A 24,154-nucleotide genomic window follows, 5' to 3' on the forward strand; every position below is an offset into this window, starting at 1 on the left:
TGGTAGCAAAGGGGCAAAGCATTTGTTAATAAAGTAGCAATGCAAAACAGTGACAATATGACGTAATTTCATTCTTAAGTATGCCGGAGACAGAGAAACACAAGTGTTACAGGACTGCTGACAGGCACGTACCATAGAGGTTAGAGTTGCATGTTGGGCCCTGAGCTGCATCCCAGCACCCTGAAGTCACAAAGACCTTATTTGGCATGCAGAGAAGGAGAGCTGGGTTTATTTACTTTACAAGGACTAATTATTATTCAATGGAAGTGTCTTTTCAGAACAGAGCACTTAGTACTTGCATTTCTTGCCTTTGCAGAAGTGCTGCAGACATTTCACAAGGACAGAATTTTCAAGTACATGCATTTCCTCTCTGTGGCTAAAAATAAAGATTACTTTTCTGTAGTGTTTTGACATTTTGATCTGAATTGAAGCATATAATAAAAATTCACTTCACTGACTGTCTCCAGTATGACCTGAAATTCAGCTTTAGAGATAAGTAAAGGTAAAAGAGGGAAAACAGAGAATAGTGTACTTGCACAACAGAGATTCTTGTCTTTTCCTGGGTCAAGGAAGCTACAGGCCCCCAATGTTTCTTCTTCTCTTCAGAAATCATAAACTTTGCTTCCTCTATTATGTTAATAACCATCATTGTGTCACAGAAAATCAAACTATTTGTCCAAAAACATAAAGTCTCTCAATAAGCAAGAGTTCAACTTAGGTTTCTAGACACTGACATCTGTCCCAGACTGCTTTAGATATTCAATTTAGAAACAGCTTAAAACAGACTATAACAGTGTGGTACACATTGTTCAGAGCAAAGATTTGTGTATGGTGGCAAATCTGACTCTGCACACTCTACTAAAGGGCCTTACCAGGCTTTTGACCAGCTGTCCCAGGAGGTGTGGGAAACTGGAGGTAGTTCTCTTCATTCCGATTCAGCCCTTTAAGTACAAAAGCGTTCTTGCAGAGATTTGGGGCTTTTTTGTTCTCAACAGGTTTTAGAGCTTTCCCAGTCCTTTATCTGAGGCTCCACTCACCTCCACAGTTGCTCTCCCACCACAGTGTCACAGCAAAAGCAAAAATGCAACTCAGATGTAACATTTCTTTTCTTTTGTCTTTTCAGGAACCTTTTTCTTTGATTTCCTTACTGCCTTCTCTTTTGTTTAATAAATCTTAAATCATACAATGGCAGCTACTTGTTACTCATTTTAGATTCAAGTTATGGGTTACTTATGGTGTTACCCATACCAACAATAAACTACTTCACCTGCATAAGTATTCTTAATGCTTATTTTGGCAGAAGTGAAATTGTGTTTTTGAAAGGGCAGACATTTACCAGGTGCACTACAAATCTAGTCAGAATTTGAAAAAAATCCAGTTGGCTCTTCTGATGCCTGAGTTACTGAGCTTGAAAGACACAATTACTGCTATCAATTTCTCATACTGGGGCTGTAGACTCCTCTATTTTTTCTCCATAGTGCCTAAGTCTCCTATTCTTCCTATGCATACCTATATCCTATAACTCTCAGGACCAAAAAAGCCCAAAGTACTCATCTTGACCCTAAGCACTGAGCTCTGTTTTTTTATCCATCAGCCCATTTCATGGAGGGAAGAGGGGGTGGCAGTCTAATTTAGTCTAATTTAATTCCTTCTGATCACCAAGAAGCAGAAAATACATGTGATGTGCTCCAGTAAGACCTTCTTGTCTAAACTTCATCAGAACTAGGGAAAGTCTCACTTTAGCTGCATATGCATAATAGTGCGAATTTCTATCCTAAGTAGGGAAAATTGTTCTGTCTTGGCAAGAAAAGCTGTTAACATCAAAGAGTCTGAATTGGAGTTCTCAGTATTTCTGAACTTATTCCCATGGTATTCCTCCTGCATATTCAATTCAGTGAAATGTTTCTTCAGCTGAAAATGTTTCTTCTATTCCTTTGTGTTTAAAAATGGATTGATGGAAAGGAATTTTTTTTGAAGCAGCTCTTAGAGATGGCTCACAGATTTGTTATATTTCAGGACCTTTACCTTTGCCCATTTCTAAGTTAAAGTAACAAAGTGTCTTATGCTTCACTGCAAGCTGATTTTCTCTCCCTTCTTTTTTATTTAATTTCATTCTATGACAAGATATTTGGGCGGAAAAAATCCCCAAAAAATGAAGAGAACAATACTAAAAATAAATCAAAGCAAAGAACACATGTTGAAAATTGTAGAGTCCTCTCAGTCCAAAACAACAGACTTAGTAAAAAAATGTGCCTTTTTCTGAATCCCATACCAATTAATTCAATAAGTAAGAGCTTCTTCAAATCTGGGAAAAACTCCTGTTGTTGTTGTTGTTGTTATTGGTCTCCACACAGGGGGATGGGAAGGGCAAATATCTATCAACGTTCATCACATTGTCATCAAAAACTTCTACCATGACCACTTCATTCCAGAATCTAGCTTTCTGCACCCTCCTATGAGCAAGAGGAAACTCAGATTCAGAAATGCAAGTGGAAGTGAGTGCTGAAGAACAATGATGTGGCTTTCTGGAGACCACATCTCAGAGATCTTTCTCAAAGGCCATCTCTAATTTCAGATAAGTTGTTCACAAAAGAGGGCTTCCAGCCAATGCTGTGATAGATATCTGAATAAAAGATCAGAAAGTATCACAATTTGACTTTGTGGGGCTGAAGAAAAGATTGTATATCATATACTGCCCACACTCTACTCTCCTAAATCCCTGAGTCCCCTCCCCAGGCCACAGAAGTGCAGGTGTACAGGTGTGTGAAACCACCCCTAGGCTATTCTCTGGATAGGAATTAAGTCCATTATTAGGTCCTGGGAATACTACTCTCTTTCCATATCTGAAACTTTTAAATAACTTTCCTTTTCCTTCTCCAGAAAGGCAAAAGGCCTTGGGGAAAATCCTGACAAGGCTGCTGAACTGCTATTCCAGTCCATTGCAGTTTCAGGCACAAAAGAACACTACCTCACTTGGAAATGTCTCATCTTTGTTCCACAAAACAGCTGCCTCAGCTTTGCTTCCCAAGAAGACCCACACTGAGCAGGGGAATTCACTGCACAGACAGGGGCAGTAAATACTGAGTTGCTATCCTAGTCGATTACTATGGAACTATTTCCATTTTGAAGGGAGTTGCCTGTAATTTCCAGCTGGGTCTTTAACAGAGGTTTCCACTTAATTGTTGACAACACTTTTTTTTTGCTTTTTATAATGAATTGTCTTCTGAATTTCACTTCTTATCTTGAAAATGCACCTTCTTTAGTTCACTGAGGCTGTAGGTTCACTTTTCTTGTGCCTCTGATAGGATCCTAATACCAGTAAGATCATCCAAAATGCAGAGCAGAACTTTAGCAGACTTTGAAATGGTTAACCATTTTAGACTTACCCATAGAGCTCACTTTCCAAGAGCATGCAGATTTCTCCTTTGGAAGCATACTGTTGTTGCCAGCAGGGAGAAGTGAACGTGTTGCTCCACTGATCTCACTTGGAACATTTAGGACTCAAGAGAGTGACCAGTGGTAGGAAAACCTGGCATAAGGAGTAAAAAGTTGTGGTCAAAATGCAGCACTTCCAAAATATTTAAATAGAAAAGCTGTGCAAAGTGTTCTTGAGCACTGGTTGACTTTAGGTTGGCATCTCTGTATTTTGACAGGAATTGCAACAAAAACCTGAAGGGAAATGTCTGGTCTATACCAGTGAGGGCCAGAATGCTGAATGTTGTTGCATCAGAGGGACAGGGAGCAGGGAACTTTTTTACCTTCTCTGTGCATGCTTACACAGTAAGCTGTTTGGCTTCTACCAGTTTAACCACTACCAATCACACTTGTCACATAGCTGTGCACCAGCTCTTCATCCATAGTAAAGATTTTTAGGGCTTGTTAACCACCTATCTGCACTTGGACAACATATACAATTCCCACTAAATCAGACAAATGGGTGGTGCTGAGCCATCTGTTTGAAGGTAAGTTTAGTTATATAACCTAAGTTTCAAGTACTTTCTCCCAGATGAAGACATCTCAGCTTAGATGGCTACAGAGAGGGAACTGTGCATCTGAAATACTACCACAAAACCAGAGAATGCAATGGAGGAACTGTACATGACCTGTGCTCTTCTGCAGAAGTTTGTGGATGCCTGACAGGATCCCTTAGGTCATCACAAATGACACTGAAATCTAGACTCAGAGCACTGAACTGAACCCTACTGTCTTTATTTGAATTAATATCTAAAATCCCTTAAGTCAATATGAGACCTACTTAGACTGGAGTTCAGAAAGCAGATCAGATGGCAAAGTATAGGCATGTTAGGATTTATGAGCCTTATCTTCAAAAAAAAAGATAAGGCTGCTTCAGAGTAAGAATCACAAGACCAGACTGTTCCCAAATTTGCACTTAATACTAATGTGAAGTGCCCCTTGAGATTCTTGTTCTGCTTTGATAAATGCTTACAATCAGCCCAAACAGAAATTTGACTTTCTTTCCTTGGTATATTATATGGACATGAACTTAACATATTTATCAAAATATGTAATTTGTTGGAGTTTAATACTATTTTGCAGCATTAGTAGTTCTTGTATTATTTGTATATATCTTTGAATATTTGATACTTTGTACAAAGTCTGGCAGAGAACATTCAAAATATAAACATTTACATTACATATACCAGTTATTGCTTTCTCTCTTATGCAAGAAAGCTTTATTTGTAAATAGTTTAATTTTCCTTTAGCTCAGTTCTTTCAAAACTATAATGCCTCTCTATTAGAAGATTCTATCCCTAGGATTTCAAATTTAAGTACAATGAAGACAATATAACTCTTTGAGCTTTTCTCCAGCCCACACAAATTCTCAAACTTAATGTCTAAAGAGCTCCTCCTTTTGGCAAAAGTGAAGTCTTTTTAGTTTATTAGTCTTATTCCAGGGATCTCAGAGAAGTGATTTTAGCAAATTAAATCCCATAAGCACTCATGAAAAAATACTTGATTTACCATCTCAAGTAAAGTTTTAAATGATGATTGGATCACTCTCTTTACTTCCATTGTCAATAATTTTATTTTGTTATTAATTTAAGAGAATACTAGCAGAATCTTACCTTAGCAGTTTGTTTGCCAATATTTTACTATTATACAAAAATATGACCTAATAGGTCCCTCTGTGATTTCTCAATTAAAAAAAAAATAGAAAGAAAAAAGAAAAGGACATCTCTGATGGATTCATCTCTGTTCCCTTGGTACCTAAAACTCCCTGTCTGACCAGGTATACCTACCTACCTAACAGTCCATACTCCCATATGGATAGTAGGGAGAGAGAAGACAAACAGCTGCACAAGGTCACACTCAAAGAGGTGGAATGATCTGCCTTCCAGTGGTACCTCATACTGTCTGCTAAAAAGCCAATTCAACAAATTAAATTGGAGCACATGCTTAGTGTGTTTCAATAATGTGCTCAGATGACTCTGGTCAAGTAAGAGGAATATAGCCCCAACAAAGCTATGTGATAAGATGTAAGAAAGACAATTAAGTGCAGGGTAACTGTTTTATAGATAGCAAAGAGCAAATGCAGGGCCAGATTTCACTATCACCACTCACATTCAGTAGTGCTTCCTAGTTCAGTAAGTTGTTTCTGGCTACCAATCCAAACATGTCTAAAGAAATTTAGCAAAATCAGGCTGTCAAGAGAGTAAACACAATTTATCGACATATTCTGTATTTGGATGATTAAAGGGAGATACCAAGTTGTTTATTCAAGGACCAAATTTAGACACTTTGTCAATGAGACTAGGCTACCTAACACATCTGATGATCTGGACACAAGTCCCAAGTCTCCCTGGCTGTGTATAGTGCTATATATCTGCCCGATTACAAGCCTGAAGAAGTGCTTCAGCTAATTCAGATAATTAAATTTTAAATCTAATGTTCATATGAATTTTTAACATGCCATGAAAACCTAGGGTTCATAAATCATTTACAATAACACATGAAGGCATTATTTGCCATCTCCGACCAATCTGTCCCTCAGATCAACAAAAATCCTTTCAGAACTTTCAATAAGCTAATATATGCCTTTTTTAAATATGCCTCTTTATAGATCCTGAAGAGATGGCTCTGCTCTGTAAGAAACATTTGCATAGGCTTACTAGCAAAGAAGGAAGGGGAAGTGGTACATACATACTTCATAGAAAGAACCATCTCAAAAAAGAAAACATAACATCCATAAAGGCTAGACAGAGGAAGTTGTTTTCCGTGGCCATAAGAAGGATATTGCTACCTGACCTAAAGAACAGTCTCTGTTGCCATTATAGTTGATGTGGCAAGTTTGGTCTATTCTTTTGTTGGAATATTCATTCATATCACTTTTGGAAGAAAGGGCAGGCAACTTGGAAGGACTTCAAGGATGTTGCGATGTTATGCAGGGAAAAAAATAGAAGGACCAAAGCTCAGCTGGAACTTTGTCTGCTGCAGTAAAAGACAATAAAAAATGTTTCTATGAATCAGCAACAGAAGGAAGGCTAAGGACACTCTTTAGCCTTTACTGTATGCAGAGGGAAACACAGTGACAAAGGATGAGAAAACAGCTGATGTATAGTGTCTTCTTTGCTTCAGTAGAACCAGTTGTCCTTGGGGTACCCAGCCCCCAGAACTAGAGATAGGGACAGGAAGCACAATGAAGTCCCCATAATCCAAAGAGAAATGGTCAACAGCCTGCTACACCGCTTAGACCCACACAAGTTTATGGGGACAGATAGGATCCACCCAAAGGAACTGAGAGAGCTGGTGGAAGTGCTCATTGAGCCACTTCCCATAATTAACCAGCAGTCCTGGCTGAGAGGTCCCCATTTTCTGCAATTTAGCAAATGCAACACCCATCTACAAGATGGTTCAGAAGGAGGATCCAGGGAACTGCAGGCCTGTCAGCCTGACCTTGGTGCTAGGAAAGGCTATGAAACAGATCATCTTGAGTGCCATCACATGCTACATACAGGACAACCAGTGGATCAGGCCCAGCCAGCATGGGATTAGGAAAGGCAGGTCCTGCTCAACAAACCTGATCTCCTTCTATGAGAGAGTGATAGGTGATGGGAAGGGCTGTGGATGTTTTCTGTCTGGACTTCAGCTAAGCCTTTTATACTGTGTCCTGCAGCATTCTCCTGGACAAACTGGCTGCTCATGGCTTGGACACGTGTACGTTCCACTGTGTGAAAGACTGTCTGGATGGCCAGGCCCAGAGAGTGGTGGTGAGTGGAGTTACATCCAGCTGGCAGCTGGTCACTAATGGGGCTCCCCAGGGCTCACTGTTGGGCAGTTGAACAACTGTTAAACTACTGTTTAAAAATTTCATTGATGTTCTGGAGAAGGGAATCGAGTGCAGCCTCAGTCGCTTCACAGATGACACTAAGCTGTGCAGGAGTGTTGATCTGCTGGAGGGCAGGATGGCTCTGCAGAGGGATCTGGACAGGCTGGATTGACAGGCCATGGCCAGTGGCATGAGGCTCAACAAGGCCAAGTGCCGTGTCCTGCACTTTTGGTCACAACAACCCCATGCAACGCTACATGTTTGGCAAAGAGGGCTGGGAAGCTGCCCAGCAGGAAAGGATCTGGGTATGCTGGTGACAGCAGCTGAACATGAGCCAGTGTTTGCTCAGGTGGCCAAAAAGGCCAATGGTATCCTGGCCTCTATTAGCAGTAGTGTGGCCAGCAGGACCAGGGCAGGGATTGTCCCCCTATACTCAGCCCTGGTGAGGCCACACCTCGAGTGCTGTGTCCAGTTCTGGGCTCCTCACTACAAAAGGACATTGAGGGGCTGGAGTGAGTCCAGAGAAGGGCAACAGAGCTGGGAAAGGGTCTGGAACACAAGTCTTATGGGGAGCAGCTGAGGGAGCTAGGGGTATTTAGCCTGGAGAAAAGGAGGCTCAGGGGGAACCTATCGCTCTCTACAACCACCTAAAAGGAGGTTGTAGCAAGGTCAGGGTTGGTCTCCTGTCCCAGGTAACAAGTGAAAAGATGAGAAGAAATGGCCTTAAGCTCCAGCGGAGGTTTAGATTGGATATTAGGAAAAATTTCCTCACTGAAAGAGTTGTCAAGCATTAAAACAGGCTGCCCAGGGAAGTGGTGGAATCACCATCGCTGGAAATGTCCAAGAGATGTGTGATGTGGCACTAGGGGATATGCTTTAATGGTAAACACAGTAGTGCTGGGTTAATGGTTGGACACAATCATGGAGGTCTTTTCCAATCTTAGAGATTCTGTGGTTCTTTAAAAGAAAAGAAGAACAGAAACATGTTTAAATACCACATTCTTTGGTCATTAGTGTTCAAAGCATTTTAGTCAGAAAGATGTCCCCTTACAAAGCCATCTACAGATACATGAGTAATTTCACTGTAGACAGCTACGTTCACTAAGCATGAAGCATCAGTGATAGAAAGAAACAAAAGAATGTGAGTTTTCTCATCTTCTGGTGCATTTTCAGCAACATTTCTGAACAGAGAAACAACCTCCATTGTAGCTGCAAATAAAAATCCCTATTTTTAAGATCTGAGAGAACAGTTCTCTTTATAGTTTCCCCTCCCTTTTGTGGCTTCTTAGGCAGAGCCTCTTGTTCTACAGCCTCAGACAGCTTTTTTCTACTCTTGCTTTCCACCACAAATGTGTAAGGCTGCATTTTCAGGAATGGCCATTACTCTTGGGATTCAAGTCTTTCGTTTTAGCCTTGTCTGCCTGTTTGTAAGTCCCTAATGTCTCTGACATCAGTATCTAACCTTTTGTTCACCAGCTTGAGCAGAATTGCAATACAGAGGGATTAATTTACTTACTAAGGAGATCCACACTCAAAGGTAGCACATTCAGTACTTGAGCTAGCTCACTTAAATTCTAGTCTAGGAAACTTTGCACTGAACCTCAGGGAGTCTCTAGACATAGGTACAAGCTCTCTGTGTCAGACAAGAGCATTGAAAGACAGCTTTATTGAATACCTGAATATAAGGCTAAATTTTTCAAATAATAGTGTTAGATTTTTCCAGAAAATTCTCTGTAGATAAAGAGCCACATACTTCATTTGGAAATCTAAGTACTAGGAAAAGGTAGATTTTTTTTTTCCTGAAACCACAGACCCCGTTATTTACATTTTCCAGAAGCCAGCTGAGGACAAGAGCCATGTGCTATGTTCTGTGAATGCCATCCTTATGTGGTTAAATCTCACCATTTGGATGAGCTTTGGCAGACACCAAACTGTTAGTGCCATGAGACAGATAAATGTCTGAAAGAGCAGAGCTTTCAATGATGAGCACTGTATCTGTCTGAAGGAAGAAAACCATCTGCATTCTTAGCCAAAGTTCCTTTGCTAAGAGACATTGCCTTCTGTCTTCATGCTGTTCTCTGCCAGAGTGTTGGTCAAATTTCCTATCTTGCCCACTACTTAAGCTGCTTCTTAAAGCTCACAGTAGCATCTTAGTGAAAAATTAATCATTTTATAATTGATACCCAGCTATTACAGTTTTAAACCTCAGTTTCATTTTATTATTGCCATAAAGTTATCTGAAAGTTAACAAGGCTTAAATATTTGAAATACAATCAGAGCCATTAATTATCTGCCTTTTTTTATAAGAGAAATTATGCATCCAATTTCAATGGAAAATTATCTATTAGTGTATCTGAGTCACTCTCCATGATGTTATCAAAGTTAGTAACAGCCTTACTGGGACTGTCCAGGGAATAAGAAATACTAATTATATTGTCTGGCTCTGACTGGCTTCCTAGTACTTTACAAAAATAAAAAGCTATTGTATGTAGCCTGCTTAAATCTAACACAAGAGAGCCTCATAACCAGAAATTTAGAAAAATTCTAATGTGGGCTTTGCTATTTGAAAAATCTTGGAGACTAATTCAAACAAGAATAATCTTTTAAGAATGTGTGTTTGATTGTTTTTTCAAGTTCTTCTGATTGATTTCACATCCAGGGGAGTAATAGAATTGTAACAACTGTGATGAAGCTTTCTTGAATAGAAACTGACATTCCTGACAAATGGTTTTGATTTTTTCTTCTTAATGTTCAATAGATTTAAACATAAATATGTAATTCAGTACAGAGGACATGAAAGTCCTTAGACCTTTTTCTGAGACTGGTCTTGAACTGATGGGCTATTGCAATTTATTTTTCTTCAACAAAAGAAGAAATCATATCTTACACATCATCTGCCATTGGAGCCAAAATTTTCTTTGCCCAATCTCAACTAAAGCAGACAAAATTCCTAACATGACTACCTTTCCTTGATAGCCTACCTGCTGCACACACAGCTTTTGCCACAGGAGAGAAGCAGTGAGGAATTGCAGTATGCTATGCTTTGGATGTCAACAATGAACCTTTTTTTGATGCCCAAAAACTTCTCAGTAAGAATAGTGACAATTACTAATTTGTGAAGCAGCTGTTTCTGAATCTGAGGAAGGGGTCTCAACAGGTTATACTCAAAAAGTCCTCTGGAACTGAGAGAGAGTAAAGAGGTAAAAAAGGCTATGGAAACAGGAGATAATGAGGAAACTGTAGCTAACTCATGGAAAAAATAAACTTTACAGGGAAATATGTCTCAATTTCTATACCATACCTCAGGTATGAGCTATATGTTTCTGTTTCTGGGAGATGAGGATCTGCTGGAGTCCTGCTAGTGATGGAGACTATGCAGCCACTTCTAAACATACAATAAAGGACCAAATTTACATATTGTATTCAATTATTACATGAAAATAGGAAATCTCATTTTGTAGGAAAAGAAGAAAGATGTCAGTTTGCTGTGGTCTGCATCATAAAGTTCTTGACAGTATTCCAAATGTTTTTTACAATATTTCATCCAATCCTCTGCAGTATTTTAATTTTAAGAAATCCTAGGTTTCTCCCTCATTGGAGATTGTCTAAGATTTACTAATGGGTTCATATCAAAGTTTTTTATAACATACCCCAGCAATTTATTGAAAGTCCTGAAAGAAACTTTGGCAGTGCTCAAGCTAAGCAAGTACATAACAGCTACATACTGCAGAGCCTCACTGCTCATCCAGTACTTTCTCTAGTCTCCAGAAAATGTAAGCAAATCAATGACAATTGTGTCTGAATGCTATCTAATGCCATTAAATACCATTGGGTAAATGAGAAGAAAAGGTTTCCCACACAATCTCTACATAGAAGTGAGCTTGGCTTTCTCAGACTTAATATACTGTGCTTAAAAAGAACAAACACACTTATTCTAAAATATTTTAGTTATTAAAAAAACTACCTTGCATCCTCATCCACAACCAATATAACCAGAAAACCCATTCCCTCCTTTGCTGTAGAATTCTCGTCTCCTTAAGTATCTTTTACTTTTTACCTGCATAGGGGGTTGCCTGGATAGCTTCAGAAGTTCAGGATGTAGGATAGATGTGCATGAGTAAAACACAAGCCCAAATACGTCACAAAGACATCATGGCTTTTTATTTCCCAGCAAACTGACCAAGGCCACAGTGCTGCCTCAAGCCTGTTCCAAGCATTATCACATCACTGTCTCAGCTAAAAAGCAAAGTGCCCAAAAAGAAATTGTCACCCTCTTTCCCTTCAGGGAAGCTTTATTCTTGTCCCTCCTTGAGCTTCAGGTTTGTCATTATTGAATGCTCTGTTGGGAAGTCTACAAGGGCCAATCCTGAACTCTAGCTAATACTCCAAGTTGGAGCCTGGCTGAGCTTATTCAGACATCTGTGTCTCTGTGCTGCTCCTCCCAGTATGCCTGACTTTGAGAAGATGTTTGACCAGCAAGGAGCCAGCTAGCATCCAGCTGGGCCCACAGCTCAGGCTCTGCTCCAGCTCAGAGCATCTGTGTACTCCAGATGAGCTGTCCCTCAAAGCAGAACAGCTGTACTCCCATGACTGTCATCTCAACTAAAGCTTCTGCACAGACACACTGCAAGCCAAACCAGCAGTGAATAACAGAGACAACTGTAAAACAGCATTTCATCTCAACTCCCTATTGCTACATGTTTCTGACATATACATCCCAAAAGAGAACTGGCCTCAGGATACATTATGGGACTTAGGTTTCCATAATCTGGTTGTGTCTATACTCACTGTACAGAAATAGTTGACTCTCATGGCTTTTCTCAGAAATGTGTATGTCACAAAATGTCTGTTTCCTCCCACAGATCTAAGAGCAACTTCCCAGTCAAAGTGAGAGAACATATAAATAGAAATGAAACACTGTATTGGGCTTCAGAACACCTTCATTGAAGGAGTAGGCAGGAGGCAGCAGATTCCTTCCTGCTGCTTCTCCAAGATGTCACAATACGCTCCTGATTAATGTACTGCAGTCCTACAGTATGGGCACAAGGCCACATCTAATGATCAGATGAAACTACAACATTCCAATATCAAAACACTTCAGGAAATATTTTGCTGATTTTTGTATTTGAAAGACTTAAGGAACTGTAGAATTAAGTTTTGAAAGCCTAGATTGATGCTTTGCTCCTCTTCAACCACTCTGACATCATAACTACCAACACTGGAGAAATAACTATCAGCTTTCTAGGACTAAAAAGTTTCAGAGTCATGAACTTAGCTCTGTAACTGTTGAAGGATAGTCACTGTTCAAGTGAAGCCCCTCATGTGGATGAAGATTTTCATATGGGTACATTTTGCAGAATCCAATCTTTTGAGGCATCCTAGTGAATAAGCATCTCCCGTTAAAATCCTTTTAAGCAGCTGTGTGAATAGATGTTAGCATGATTGGAAGACAATTCCTCCATGAATTATCTTCAACCTTCTGAAAAACAGAAATGCTGTTACAAGAAGATAGTGAAAACAAGTAATTAGACCTAGGGTTGCAGGTGATACGGACTGAGAAACATTTGGATATCTTTCTAGAGGGTCCTTAATGATCACTGCAACCTTCCTGGGGGAAATGGTGATTCTTGCAAAATAATTATAACCACAACAATCTTAGTTACTGTTTCTTAAATTACTGTGATTCTCCTACACGAGTTTTGAAAATATCCAGTATTCAACTCTATTATAGAAATTTCCCTTTAGATGGCAATCTTTAAGAGGTTTCAAGGGAGGAGAGGGGTTTTGAAGTCTTTGCATACAGACATGAAACACATTTTGCCACATAGCCCTTCCTTAGCTGTGTTGCTTAATTTCAGGGCTCAATGCTGCCATTATCAACTAAATTGCATATTGTATATACTGTAATAAAACCAAATAGATTCTTTTGGAATGGAGATACTTAAGGACGTCAAAATTATCTAGTGTCTTTGCTCTCATTATACAAACAGAACTCCCTTAGGCCCCCAAGTGATGAGAACAAACAAGGCGTAATGTCTGATATTCCTGGGAGTTAATCCTGCTTATATAGCACCTGTATCCCTACCCATTCCTCTGTAAACCTGAGAAAACTGCACTGAGAACAGTGGGATATATATATGTGTGTGTGTGCGTTTGTGTGTGATGGACAGGCATTTTGCCTTTGTCATAATACGTAATACAATTTACACAAATATGTTTTGTGCTGTAGATGAGTAAGTGTTGCTGTTTCTGACCTGCTTTAATGTGTTTGAAACACAAGATATACCTTAGACCAGAGTTCCATCGGAAAAAAAAAAATGTCAAAAGAATTATCCACTGCATACCAGTTTTGATGTACTGCAGTTGGCAGCACATTGTCTTCAGTTTCTCTACTGAAGTTAGTCAGTTATTTTTGTTTATGTACATAAGGCCCTTCAATAATTATCATAAATCCTTGAAACCCCCATGGCTTCTCTGTTTTTATTTTTATTACATTAAAATGTTGGTAATATTGCTAAGTAAAAAAATCAAGTAGAACCCAGAGTAAAGTATAATTTTTGTAAACAGCTTACAGAATGTGTTCATTTTCAATAGACTTCCAAGGAGACTTCAGAGAAATTTAATGAACAAAATACTTCCAAACACTGCAACCATTAGCAGAAAAAAAACAAATATAAATCAAGGGATCACTCATTCCTATTGTAGTTCCTTGGCTGTCATAAAACTAGTGGTTCCATAATCAGGCTGGAATTTGGGGATCAGGACTTTCCCTACACCCTACACTTGTCAGGCTTACAAAACTTCTCTATATCAGCTTACATTTAGATCAGAGGACTCTCAGGTTGCCCAAATCTTACACCTACAAGTCCAATTTCCTTTTTTTTGTAGATTATCATTCAGTATTAGAGCATAAAAGAGAATTCTGCTGTTATAACTCCTAGTACCCACAACTTCTTTTATGTTCTGAGCTTGCTCTTCTACATAATTTCCATGGCAGATTTTTGGTGGGTGTTACATACCTAGGCAAAATCTCACTTTTAAATATTTAATTTTCAGTAATTAATGAATGATATCCAGCCTCCATTGAAGTAAAATGTAAACTTCTTATGATTTTAAAGGCAACAGATTTTTGCCCAACATAGAGGACATGTCAAGTAATTCCTCTCCAGTATAACTACAGAAGTATAATCTCCAATAATAACTAGAGAACACTTACACTTAAGGTCAGTTTGGTCTCAATCATCTGCATTTATATATTAATTTATCATTTTAAATAATCAAACACAATAAATAATAGCAGTTCTGAATATTCAACAATTTGGGGGGGATTTTACAGTAGTCTGGAAGAAGTGAATGAGTAAAAGAGAGGGAAGAAGCTAAAAATTACTATGGATATAGCACCCAAAAGGGAAGGGAAGGCCAAATAAATCCAAAATTTAGATGCTCTGAAGTGTCTTCAAAGGGAAGATGAAATTATGCCCTATTAGGTTTATTTAACATTATGAAAATGTTCTAAAATGTGCTTAAAAACACAGGGAAATTTATCTTTGGCATTACACCTACAAACGTCAACCATATGGCCTGTAAGAACCATAACATTTGGAAAAATAATGAAGACACAAAGGGGAAAGGAAGGAGATGAAAAATGGAGTGGAGGAGGTTTAGCTAATATCCGTTTAATATCAGAACATTGTAAGTGTTTTGTTATAGCATTCCAAGTCCTGGGCTTTCATTCAAGTGTGAGAGTTGATGATAGCTGAGCTAGCCAAGAGACTGTACTGGCAACCTGGCATTAGACTGTTTCAGAAAGAGCACAATTTGAAGCACCATTTACCACATGATTTCCCTTTCTCAACTTAAAAGCCCCCCATCTGGATAAGGACAAGCTCAATTTCAAAACTAAATCCTTTGCAAGTCACCCTTAAGTCCACCATCAACTGCTGCTCCATTATACGAGTTTCATGTAAGCTTAACGACTTCTATCAGCTCTCCTAAGTTTTCTGCCTTCTGGCAGAACAAGGACAACAGGTGTTTCAATATTCAATGATGATTTGTCCCTGGGTTTCACAGTGGGGAGACTCCCCAGCTGAAGTTAAGGAAACTGGTTTTAGCTTGATTGGGAATGTAAAGGGTATTAGACTTTATTTCCTCTTAAAAACCTTGTGGGTTTCCAACTCTTGTGTGTCACACAACAGGTACATTCAAGATCAAAACAGCATCCAAGCAATGCTTGTGGGCAGGTCCTGTAACATCTGACACAGCAACACTGGTTGGGTGGCTGAGATAAAATAATTCATCTGTCTGGCCCAGAAGTGGTTATGCACACACCATAAAGAAATGCTGGAGAGCAGTCACATTGCATTTCCTGTAGGCTGTAGTTCACCTTCATAACTGGATCTCACACCACCCTCCACCCTGAGTTCATACTGGGAAATAATTCAGGACAGTCCTGTCCTCTTTCATCCAGCAGACCAAATAGCATCATTACAATAATCTCATTGCTATCTCTCAGACTCCATCTCTTCTATCAAGGCTGTCAGTTTAGCTGCTGTGGCAATATTTGTCTTGAACTGGTTATTTCTAAGCTAAAAGCCTCAGCTAGAGTAAGGCATCTTATTATTAAGAATCATAAATTTATTCTTTTTCATGTGGCAATAGCCAACATGGTTACACTAGTTCAAAAATCAGAAGTTGAAAACGCACGAGTCTGTTACAAATATAAATTTGCCATTTTCTTACTTTCTTTAATGTGTTTGAAACACAAGATGTACCTTAGAACAGAAGTTTAAATAACTACATAGTAAATAATGTCCAAAATTGCCACATTATTTATGAACATTTTAATAATTTTAGGAATGAAAATGTAATTACTAGATTCAGACTTCAAGATTTTGAAGTCAAATGGGTATTTTAGACTATACATTAAAATGATGATATATAGACACAACTGTACTTTCTCATTTTTAATAAAATATATTAACTCACTATGAACTCACTTTCTTTAGCATTCTGTCACATAGTTTTTATTCTTTCTGGATGGGTGGGCCATCCAACTGAAGCTCAAACACCTTTAAAAATATTTTATGGTGTCGTGTTCAGAGACCTGAATCTGATCACACCCCACTGGACATCACAGGCTAAACCATTTCATCTACACCTCTAACAAGCCCTGTTACTTCTCTAACAAGCCCTATTACCTGTGTTTCACCAAATCTCATACTTCATAAAGCATCCAGTTCATTGCAAAAGTTTAGTACCCACATTGGTAAAAATCTGATTTTATATCTAATTACAGGTTTGCTTGGTTTTTATTCCCGGATGCTGGGGTTTGTGGTGTAATGTTTTTAGACTAAAAGAGAATATTACTACCTGGTGATATTTTCCTGGAACTTATGTACCATAATCAAGTCACTTCTCAGTTATCCTACAATCTCTAATTATGCCATTTTACAAAATTTTCTCTAATGCTCAAATAACTGTTGCAGTCCTTCTCTGAGGCCTCACTATTTTCTTCTCTGTAAATACTGTAATTCCACTGTCAGTTTGCAACCACTTCACCAGTCAGGCAGATTTTTATTGACTTAACTTACTTGAACTTTCTCAGGTACTGCATGAGTCACTGATTGTAAAACTCTCCTGAACTAATCTGAAATAGCAAAAATTTATGTCAGAGAAACAAAATAATCTATATGCAGTTGATCAAGCACAAAGGGATGTTAGAAGTACACTCTAAGAAGGTGCAAAATAGGCTAGATACGGGTGCTTCATTATGCATGCTTTTCAGAAAGAAGCATTCATTACTAAGACTTTGTTATATAAAATTAATATCCCTCCTTCCTTTGTGGGAATTAGCAAATGCTACATACAGAAGTAATACCAACTCTCTACTCCTACATACTAGTTTACTACTTCAAAACTTCCACTAGACTTTTTCACAGCAGTACAATTGGATCATTCATTGTGTTACTCATCTACTACATCTTTTTAAATGTTACTATTTTTCACACTGCCATGCCCTAGAGAAGGCCTGTATTGCATAATAGTACTGTTGTACAGGCTTTGAAATTTAAGGCTCTTTTACCTCATTTTCCTGCTATTTCCCTCCATTTGTTCTCTAGTCCACCTTCATCACTCTCTTCTGTCTTAGGTCCTCCCACTATACAAAAATAGAAGTTTGACGTATTCCTACAATTTTTTAAAAACATATGCCTTTTTTACTGTGAAAGTGGTGAGGCACTGGAACAGTTTGCTCAGAGAAAGTGTGGATGCCCCACCCCTGGCAGTGTTCAGGACCAGGCTGGATGGAGCTCTGAGCAACCTGGTCTAGTGGGAGGTGTCCCAGCCTAGAGAAGGTGGGTGGAACTAAAGGATCTTTGAGATCACTTTTAAACCAAACCATTCTATTATTCTATTATTTTCCTTAGTCCTTAAATTCTCTGCCTTTACTTCCCACAGCAAGACCCATTACCTTTTAGGCAACTACACTGTTCAGATTGCATGGCTTTCTAGGAAGAGGCCTTTTGATTGACTCCTTTTCATGGCCTTCAGTCCAGGGTCAATGGTAAATCACTCTCCTTTGATTATCCTCTGGAATTAGTTGATGCAGGATCGTCTGTTTCCTCTGATCAGTTTAGCAGCATTCCTCCACCCATCATTGTTTCTTCCATCCTTACTAGGTTTTCATTATTAAAGTCATTAACCTTTAGTCATCCTGTTTGTAAATGATAGGCAACACAATTATCGCTGCATTTTGAGTTTTATGTCATGAAGATGCTTTTCCAGTTTACTCCCTTTTAGTCTAATGACATCCAAGGTCACTGATTTTTGGTCAAATTGGTCCTGCTCCTTTTTGATTTTTGCCAGAAAGTCTGCAAAATTTTCCATCAGAAGAACATAGCAATGACTGGAGCAGAGGAGAGAGGGGAGGGGAGAATGGTTTTCAGAACAATGTAATTTATTTCATTCTATTCTACTGACTTATGAACTTATCACAGGTGATAATGTCTTGATTCACAAGTCCCAATGGATCCATTTCTGCCCCACATATCAGTCTGAAAAGACAACATGAAATTATATACTGCCAACGAATTCCAAAAATCTTTTCTTTTGAACAAAAAGGTATCAGGATAGACTAATGAGACTGGGCAAAACAGCTTTAAATAGACATATTCTGAAAGCTATTTTCTAAGATGCACAGCTTTGTCACATTCTAGAAAAGCAAAAATAGCATGAAAGGCAGAACAGAGTTTAGATTTTGTTGCCCTAGGCTTTTAGCAATGTTGTTTTTTTGGTTTTTTTTAAAGATGGAGTCAGGATATGGGTTTTTGCAAAAAAATTAATATATAAAATTGAAAATACAGAGTGCAGATATGCAGAAGATGTTAGTCTCTGTTCTCCCACAGAGTTTATAGGTAATTAGGAAAGTAATGATTTTGGACTTATACTTCCATTTCAAAAGATATTTTTTCCCTCTTCCACTGTGCTCCACATCTCTCTCACTCTCTAACTCTTAAGCCCTTCTCTAGTTTATATTTAGCACTCTTTTGCTGTTTTTATCCTGCCACCACCCTCTTCTCCCATTCTCACATTATTTACTTCTTCCATCTCCTTTTCCTGCACTGCATAGCTAAATATATAGTAGAGCAAGTGGGGCCTTCTCTCATACATCTCCTGGTGCTGGCAAGGCTTGATTCCATGAAATGTCTAGATTCCTTGCCTGTGTGCAGGAATGCCTGTGTGCTATGTTCTTCTGGCTGAGGATGCTTTTTCTCCAGAAATCCTTCTATATCTGCGGCAAATATCAATAAGAACACTGAATTGATACTGTGGAAGAGGAGCTGCATTACTAGTCCACTTGTGTGCTACTTAACCTGTCAACTCAGATGACTGCTCTATACCTCAGTTTCCCCATCTGTAAAATCTGTATGAGAGCACTTCCTATCTTTGGTGGACTTTCAGACAAAAAGCACCATATTTATAAAGGAGCAGTGACTTTATATCTTCTCTAGATCTCCCTTCCTCTACTTCCAATTTGTATACTAGTCCGAACAGAAGCAAGGGCAGACTAAAGAAAAGAAACACATGCACAAGGGAACAATTTTATTAATTTTCATGGATACTGTATAATTCTGTCATTTTCCAACTCATCTTTACAAACAGGTAAGAACATAGAAATATAAATTGATTAAGAAGTTCACACATCCTACAAGATGTTCTCTATAGTTTTTTCTAAGGAGAATATCAAAATTGTTCAACATCAGACCTGACAATGTGATGACCATTGCAATCCATGTGCCTATTTACCCTTTCTCCCAAATAATCTAAAGATTTCAGTTCAGACCAATCCTTAGGATTATGTAGACCATCTCCACCCAGAAAAGCTCAAAGAATTTCATGAGTGATTCCTGTCTCAAATCTTCATCTTCCATGTGTTCTTCATAACTCTGACAACTTTGAATATGAATATATGAGGATTCAGTTTTGCAGCTAGACTGACGAGAAATGCTTCTGTACTGCTATAGCTGGCACTACCATCAGAGATACAGCTTCTTGTGTTTCTGACTTTTACATTGCTCTGCTACTGTTTTCATTCTGAGGTATCAGTATGGTTTTGTGTATAGACTTTAACAGCAATCAATAAATGTTTAGTGTCCCAAAAGCATTTAGTTACCATGTCCCATATGGTGAAATTAATGCCACACATTAATTGTGACCTTTCTTGAATCCGTCCTTGTAACATTTCATTGGTCTCCCCTGTATTTTAAGATCATGAAAAATAGTTTTGGCAGTCTGTCATCTGACATATGTACCAGCATAGTTAGCAGATGGCTTAACCTAGATGAGCCTGCTGCAGCATTATTTTTATGCTGATTACTTAACAGCATCCTAAGATTTTACTGTTCAGGACTTTGTTCTGCCAGCAACAGACAATGCAGCAGCACACTTTGTTTATTATCAATAAGGTAGCGAGGTAAATCCTTTTAAAAAGCAAGCTTCTGGCTACAGAGCATTAGATTTTACTCTGATCTAGAATGTTGGCATTACTTGCTTGGAGGGCATTACCTTCCAGAATTAACTTATTGTCTCCTGGCAACCAAACTGCTCTTGCTAGAATGCCAAAATGCATTCTGCAGTGACCCGACAAAGGAGGTGATGCTAATTTTCTTTATTTTCATCTTGAATTAAGGCCAGTGGAAATACTGTAACTATTTCTTCTTTTTTTTCCCTTTTCCTTGCAAAAGAAATTGCTGAAAATGTTACACAGTGTCTAATGTGTTGTAACACAGAGGAAGATTTCTTCCTCTGGCTCTGTATCAAATCATGTAATATGTCTAATTGTATATATTCCTAACTGTAAGCTTGCCAGCATCTGCTACGATGCAGGATGAGCCTTGCTGTTATCCCACTTCCTTCAAACTGGCATTCAGTGCATGTCCAAGTTTTCTCTATTCAGTGTCCATAGATATTGTCATCACCCTACTGACCAGAATCTCCAATACATTGGTAACAAAGCAGATTCAATCTCTAGTAGACCTGGAAGGCCAGATAAAGCTGATGATGATGGCAGGCAGGTGATCCCAGGAGACAAAACGAAGGGCGGAAAGTGGAAGTCATCCTTGTTGATTGTCTTGATTGTCTTGTTTTGGAATGTGTCTCGATGTTTGGTTGGTCATTTTTGATAACTCTGTGTTGTGTTCTCCTAACCAGAAACAGCTGCAGTATTAAATAAGCCTTTCTGCAGCTCTATAGTCTTAGAGAACAAATCAAACTGATGAATATGTCAGTAGTGTTTACTTACATAACTTCATTTCATTGCCAAGAATAAGACTTGTGGCTTTTTAATAATCTCACAGTCCAGCACCTTGAATATTTTTCTTCTGCTGGTAAAAAGAGAGGAATTGCAAAAATTTTTCTACAACAAAAACTTAAAACATGGGTACACTTATACACACCCACAAAATGCACAAAACCCTAAGTTAATATATGGACAAAATCCTGAACTACCAGAACTGAGCAAGCAGTCACCCAATTTTCTGAGATCAGCTTGTAGAGCTCATACCCTGAGGCTACGCCATAGATCACAAGGTGCTACGGATCAGAATAAAATTTTCAGTATCAATATTAAACTTCTCTCTGTTTATCTCTCCTGTATAAAAATAGCTGTAGCTCCCAGGGCTGACTTAATAGCTCTGCCAAAGGACCGTTCACACTTTCCAACAATCCTATTAATATAGAAGACATTAAATTCTATTGCTAAGTAACTGGATGTACATCAGCTGAGAACATAACGCCTCAGTGCTAGAGATGATAAACATCAAAATACATAGGAAAGTGTGATAGAACTAAGTACACGGTTTAACAAGTATTTTCCATAGAGGAAAATCTACTAAAAGGCCCAGAAGGATATTTGTATAACTTGTCATGAGTTCACTATCAAAATCCAGTTTCTATTGCTGAAGTTCCGTGTCTTTTGCAGTAAACAAAACCTTTGAAAGAACAATTCTTTTTAGGGGGTCTATATACTTACTATAAACTTCAGCATATCCAAAAATATTAAGTTTGCAATGTGAGTAGGAAACTGGAGTCTTGCTAGCCTTGATGACTTTCTTGGGAATCCAATTTGGAGCACTAAGGACAGCTTCAAAGATCAGTTTGCACATGGAAAATTTGATGCTTTAATATTATATTCCTTTTAAGAGATGTCATTAAGCACAATCAAGGTACAGACATTGTTACTTGATTAGTGCAACATATGAGGACTGCCCAAATTCCAGGTAAGACACTACCTTCACAGTACACAAAGACATTATTCAGGTCTGAGTGAGGCTGCAGTTCCTCACAAGCAGGGTCAGAAACACCCCCAGGCTTGTATTCTAACTGTGGGGCTAGGAGCAGGAGCAGGAGGAAGCAGCCAGTTGTTAGGGTAGCATGAAATGCCAAAATGGCCATTCCCTATCCCTTCTGAGGGCTCACCAACCACACCATGCTGACCTAGAATAGTCCATAAAATAAGATTGTTGAGAGAACCACTGCTGAGTACAGCTTAAAACATGACATACTTCTTGGTGCATTGTTCATATGACTATGCTGCAAAAGACATTTTCTGCTGCACTGCCACCTGAGGTTGCTTTCTTCCACCAGGGACCCCAGCCAGCATGCCAGGGAACATTTCCACCATGCAGTAAGGGGGATGCAGTGGAATACCCAAGCAGGCAGGCATGGACAGAATGTGTCACCCCACAGGGAGAAACCTCCGAGCCCACCCAAGCCAGGAGCTCAGCAGCCATGTCTGTGTTCCAGTGACAGCACAAGGTTGAGCCTGTGCTCCAACACAGCCTGAGGACATGCATTGAAAATACTGCAGAGTAGCAGAATGGGCTTTATTTCCATAATAATTTCCCCACTAAGGCAGCTACAAAGTCAGATGACCTCATAAATAACTCCCTGTCTTTCCTATGTGTCAGGCTGCCCAAATTCAATTCTATATGCAAAACTGCCATTCAAGAACAGATTAATCATTTGAGCACCAAATCTTTGGAAAGCCACATGAAACCATTTAAGACAAGCTGTTCTAATGTTTTATTAGTAGTTAAAAGCAAATCTGGAGAGATGAACACTACAACCATCCATTACCTGCAGTTGTCAAGGTAACAGCTGCTTTAAGATTAATGCCCAAAAGATAGTTTGTCTTTCATCATAAACATTACAAATATTGCATGTGTTCATCAGCTGGCTACTCACCAGTCATTTCTTTATTGGTGCTCTTCCCAGGATACTTATTCTATTAGTTTTTCAAAAGCAATATAGTACTTGCCCCAAATCAGGAGGAATTTTTTAAATTGCATGTTTATACATTATTTATTTACCTTTTAGCAGGCATATAATTATTGCCAACTCGCCTCTCAATTACCTCATCCAGAATGGTTCATTTGTCTTCCAAGACAAGTAATATTGCCTCTGCAATTTAGTTCTATGAAAATACATTGCTAATCTTTATCTTGAGAAATTTTAATGAACTACTCCTGTATTCCCAAAACATCTACCTCTTTCTTTTCTTTCCCTATATTGTACAGACCTAAAGGAAGGCATTAGGTCTTCTCTTAAAGCAGGACAGATCTCCCCCAAGAAAGAATTTCTCTCACTAAGAAATTTTACTTGCTTTTAGTATTTTCCAAACATCTTACATGGCATAATCCTGAAGACTGAACAGAGATTTAGAAGAAATTGCCTTGGAAACAATGAAATAATTTCTGTATAAATATTAAAAGGACACCTCAGGTTCACAGACTTTGGTGTGCATAATAGAAAATCATTCCTCAGACATATTGGCAGCTGATGTGAACTCCACTCACAAAACAAAAACAGCCTCTAGGAACTCTAGCTCATTTGTTATAGGCATCCAAAAGCCTAATATTTTTCTTGTCTTTATGTTATTTCTCTCCTGTAAGGATCCTCTGTTAATCTTGAACAGCAATGTCATTTTGTGCCTTAAAAATTGACAGTGCTGTTCAATGATGAAATCCAGCATCCTTGTGACCTTGCTTCTTATTACACTGCCTCAAAAGAATTCATTAAACCTGATCTATATACAGTATCATCCAGTATCAGTCCCAAAGTAAAGGAACACCACAATTTTTTTCATAGGAATACAAACAGGAGAAATACATTAACTTCTGTAAGCCAGAACAAAAGGTGCTAAAGGAGTATTTTTGACAAGAAAATACCCATCATGGGAAATATCAGCCTTAGCACATGTGGCATTCTTTTCTTCATCTAGGTGAGTTTGACAAAGCAATTGCTCCTTTCAACACCCAACTGAGAAAAGTACATGTTCGGGAAATTCTGGCATTAAGTCTTCTTGTCATT

General features: G+C 38.6%; 1 protein-coding gene across 1 annotated transcript in view; it reads right to left on the minus strand.

Moving 5' to 3' along the window:
• The window catches only part of TRMT9B (tRNA methyltransferase 9B (putative)), a 111,383-nt gene that overhangs the window by 23,052 nt on the left and 64,177 nt on the right, over positions 1–24,154 (minus strand). The window contains exon 5 of the mRNA XM_085058884.1: positions 3,387–3,529. Coding sequence (XP_084915010.1) covers positions 3,387–3,412 — 26 coding nt within the window. The 5' untranslated portion in view covers positions 3,413–3,529. The remainder of the gene's footprint in view (positions 1–3,386; positions 3,530–24,154) is intronic.

The sequence above is a fragment of the Lichenostomus cassidix genome, chromosome 4, assembly GCF_008360975.1.
Source record: "Lichenostomus cassidix isolate B80296 chromosome 4, HeHo_3.0, whole genome shotgun sequence".
NCBI classification, from domain to species: domain Eukaryota; kingdom Metazoa; phylum Chordata; class Aves; order Passeriformes; family Meliphagidae; genus Lichenostomus; species Lichenostomus cassidix.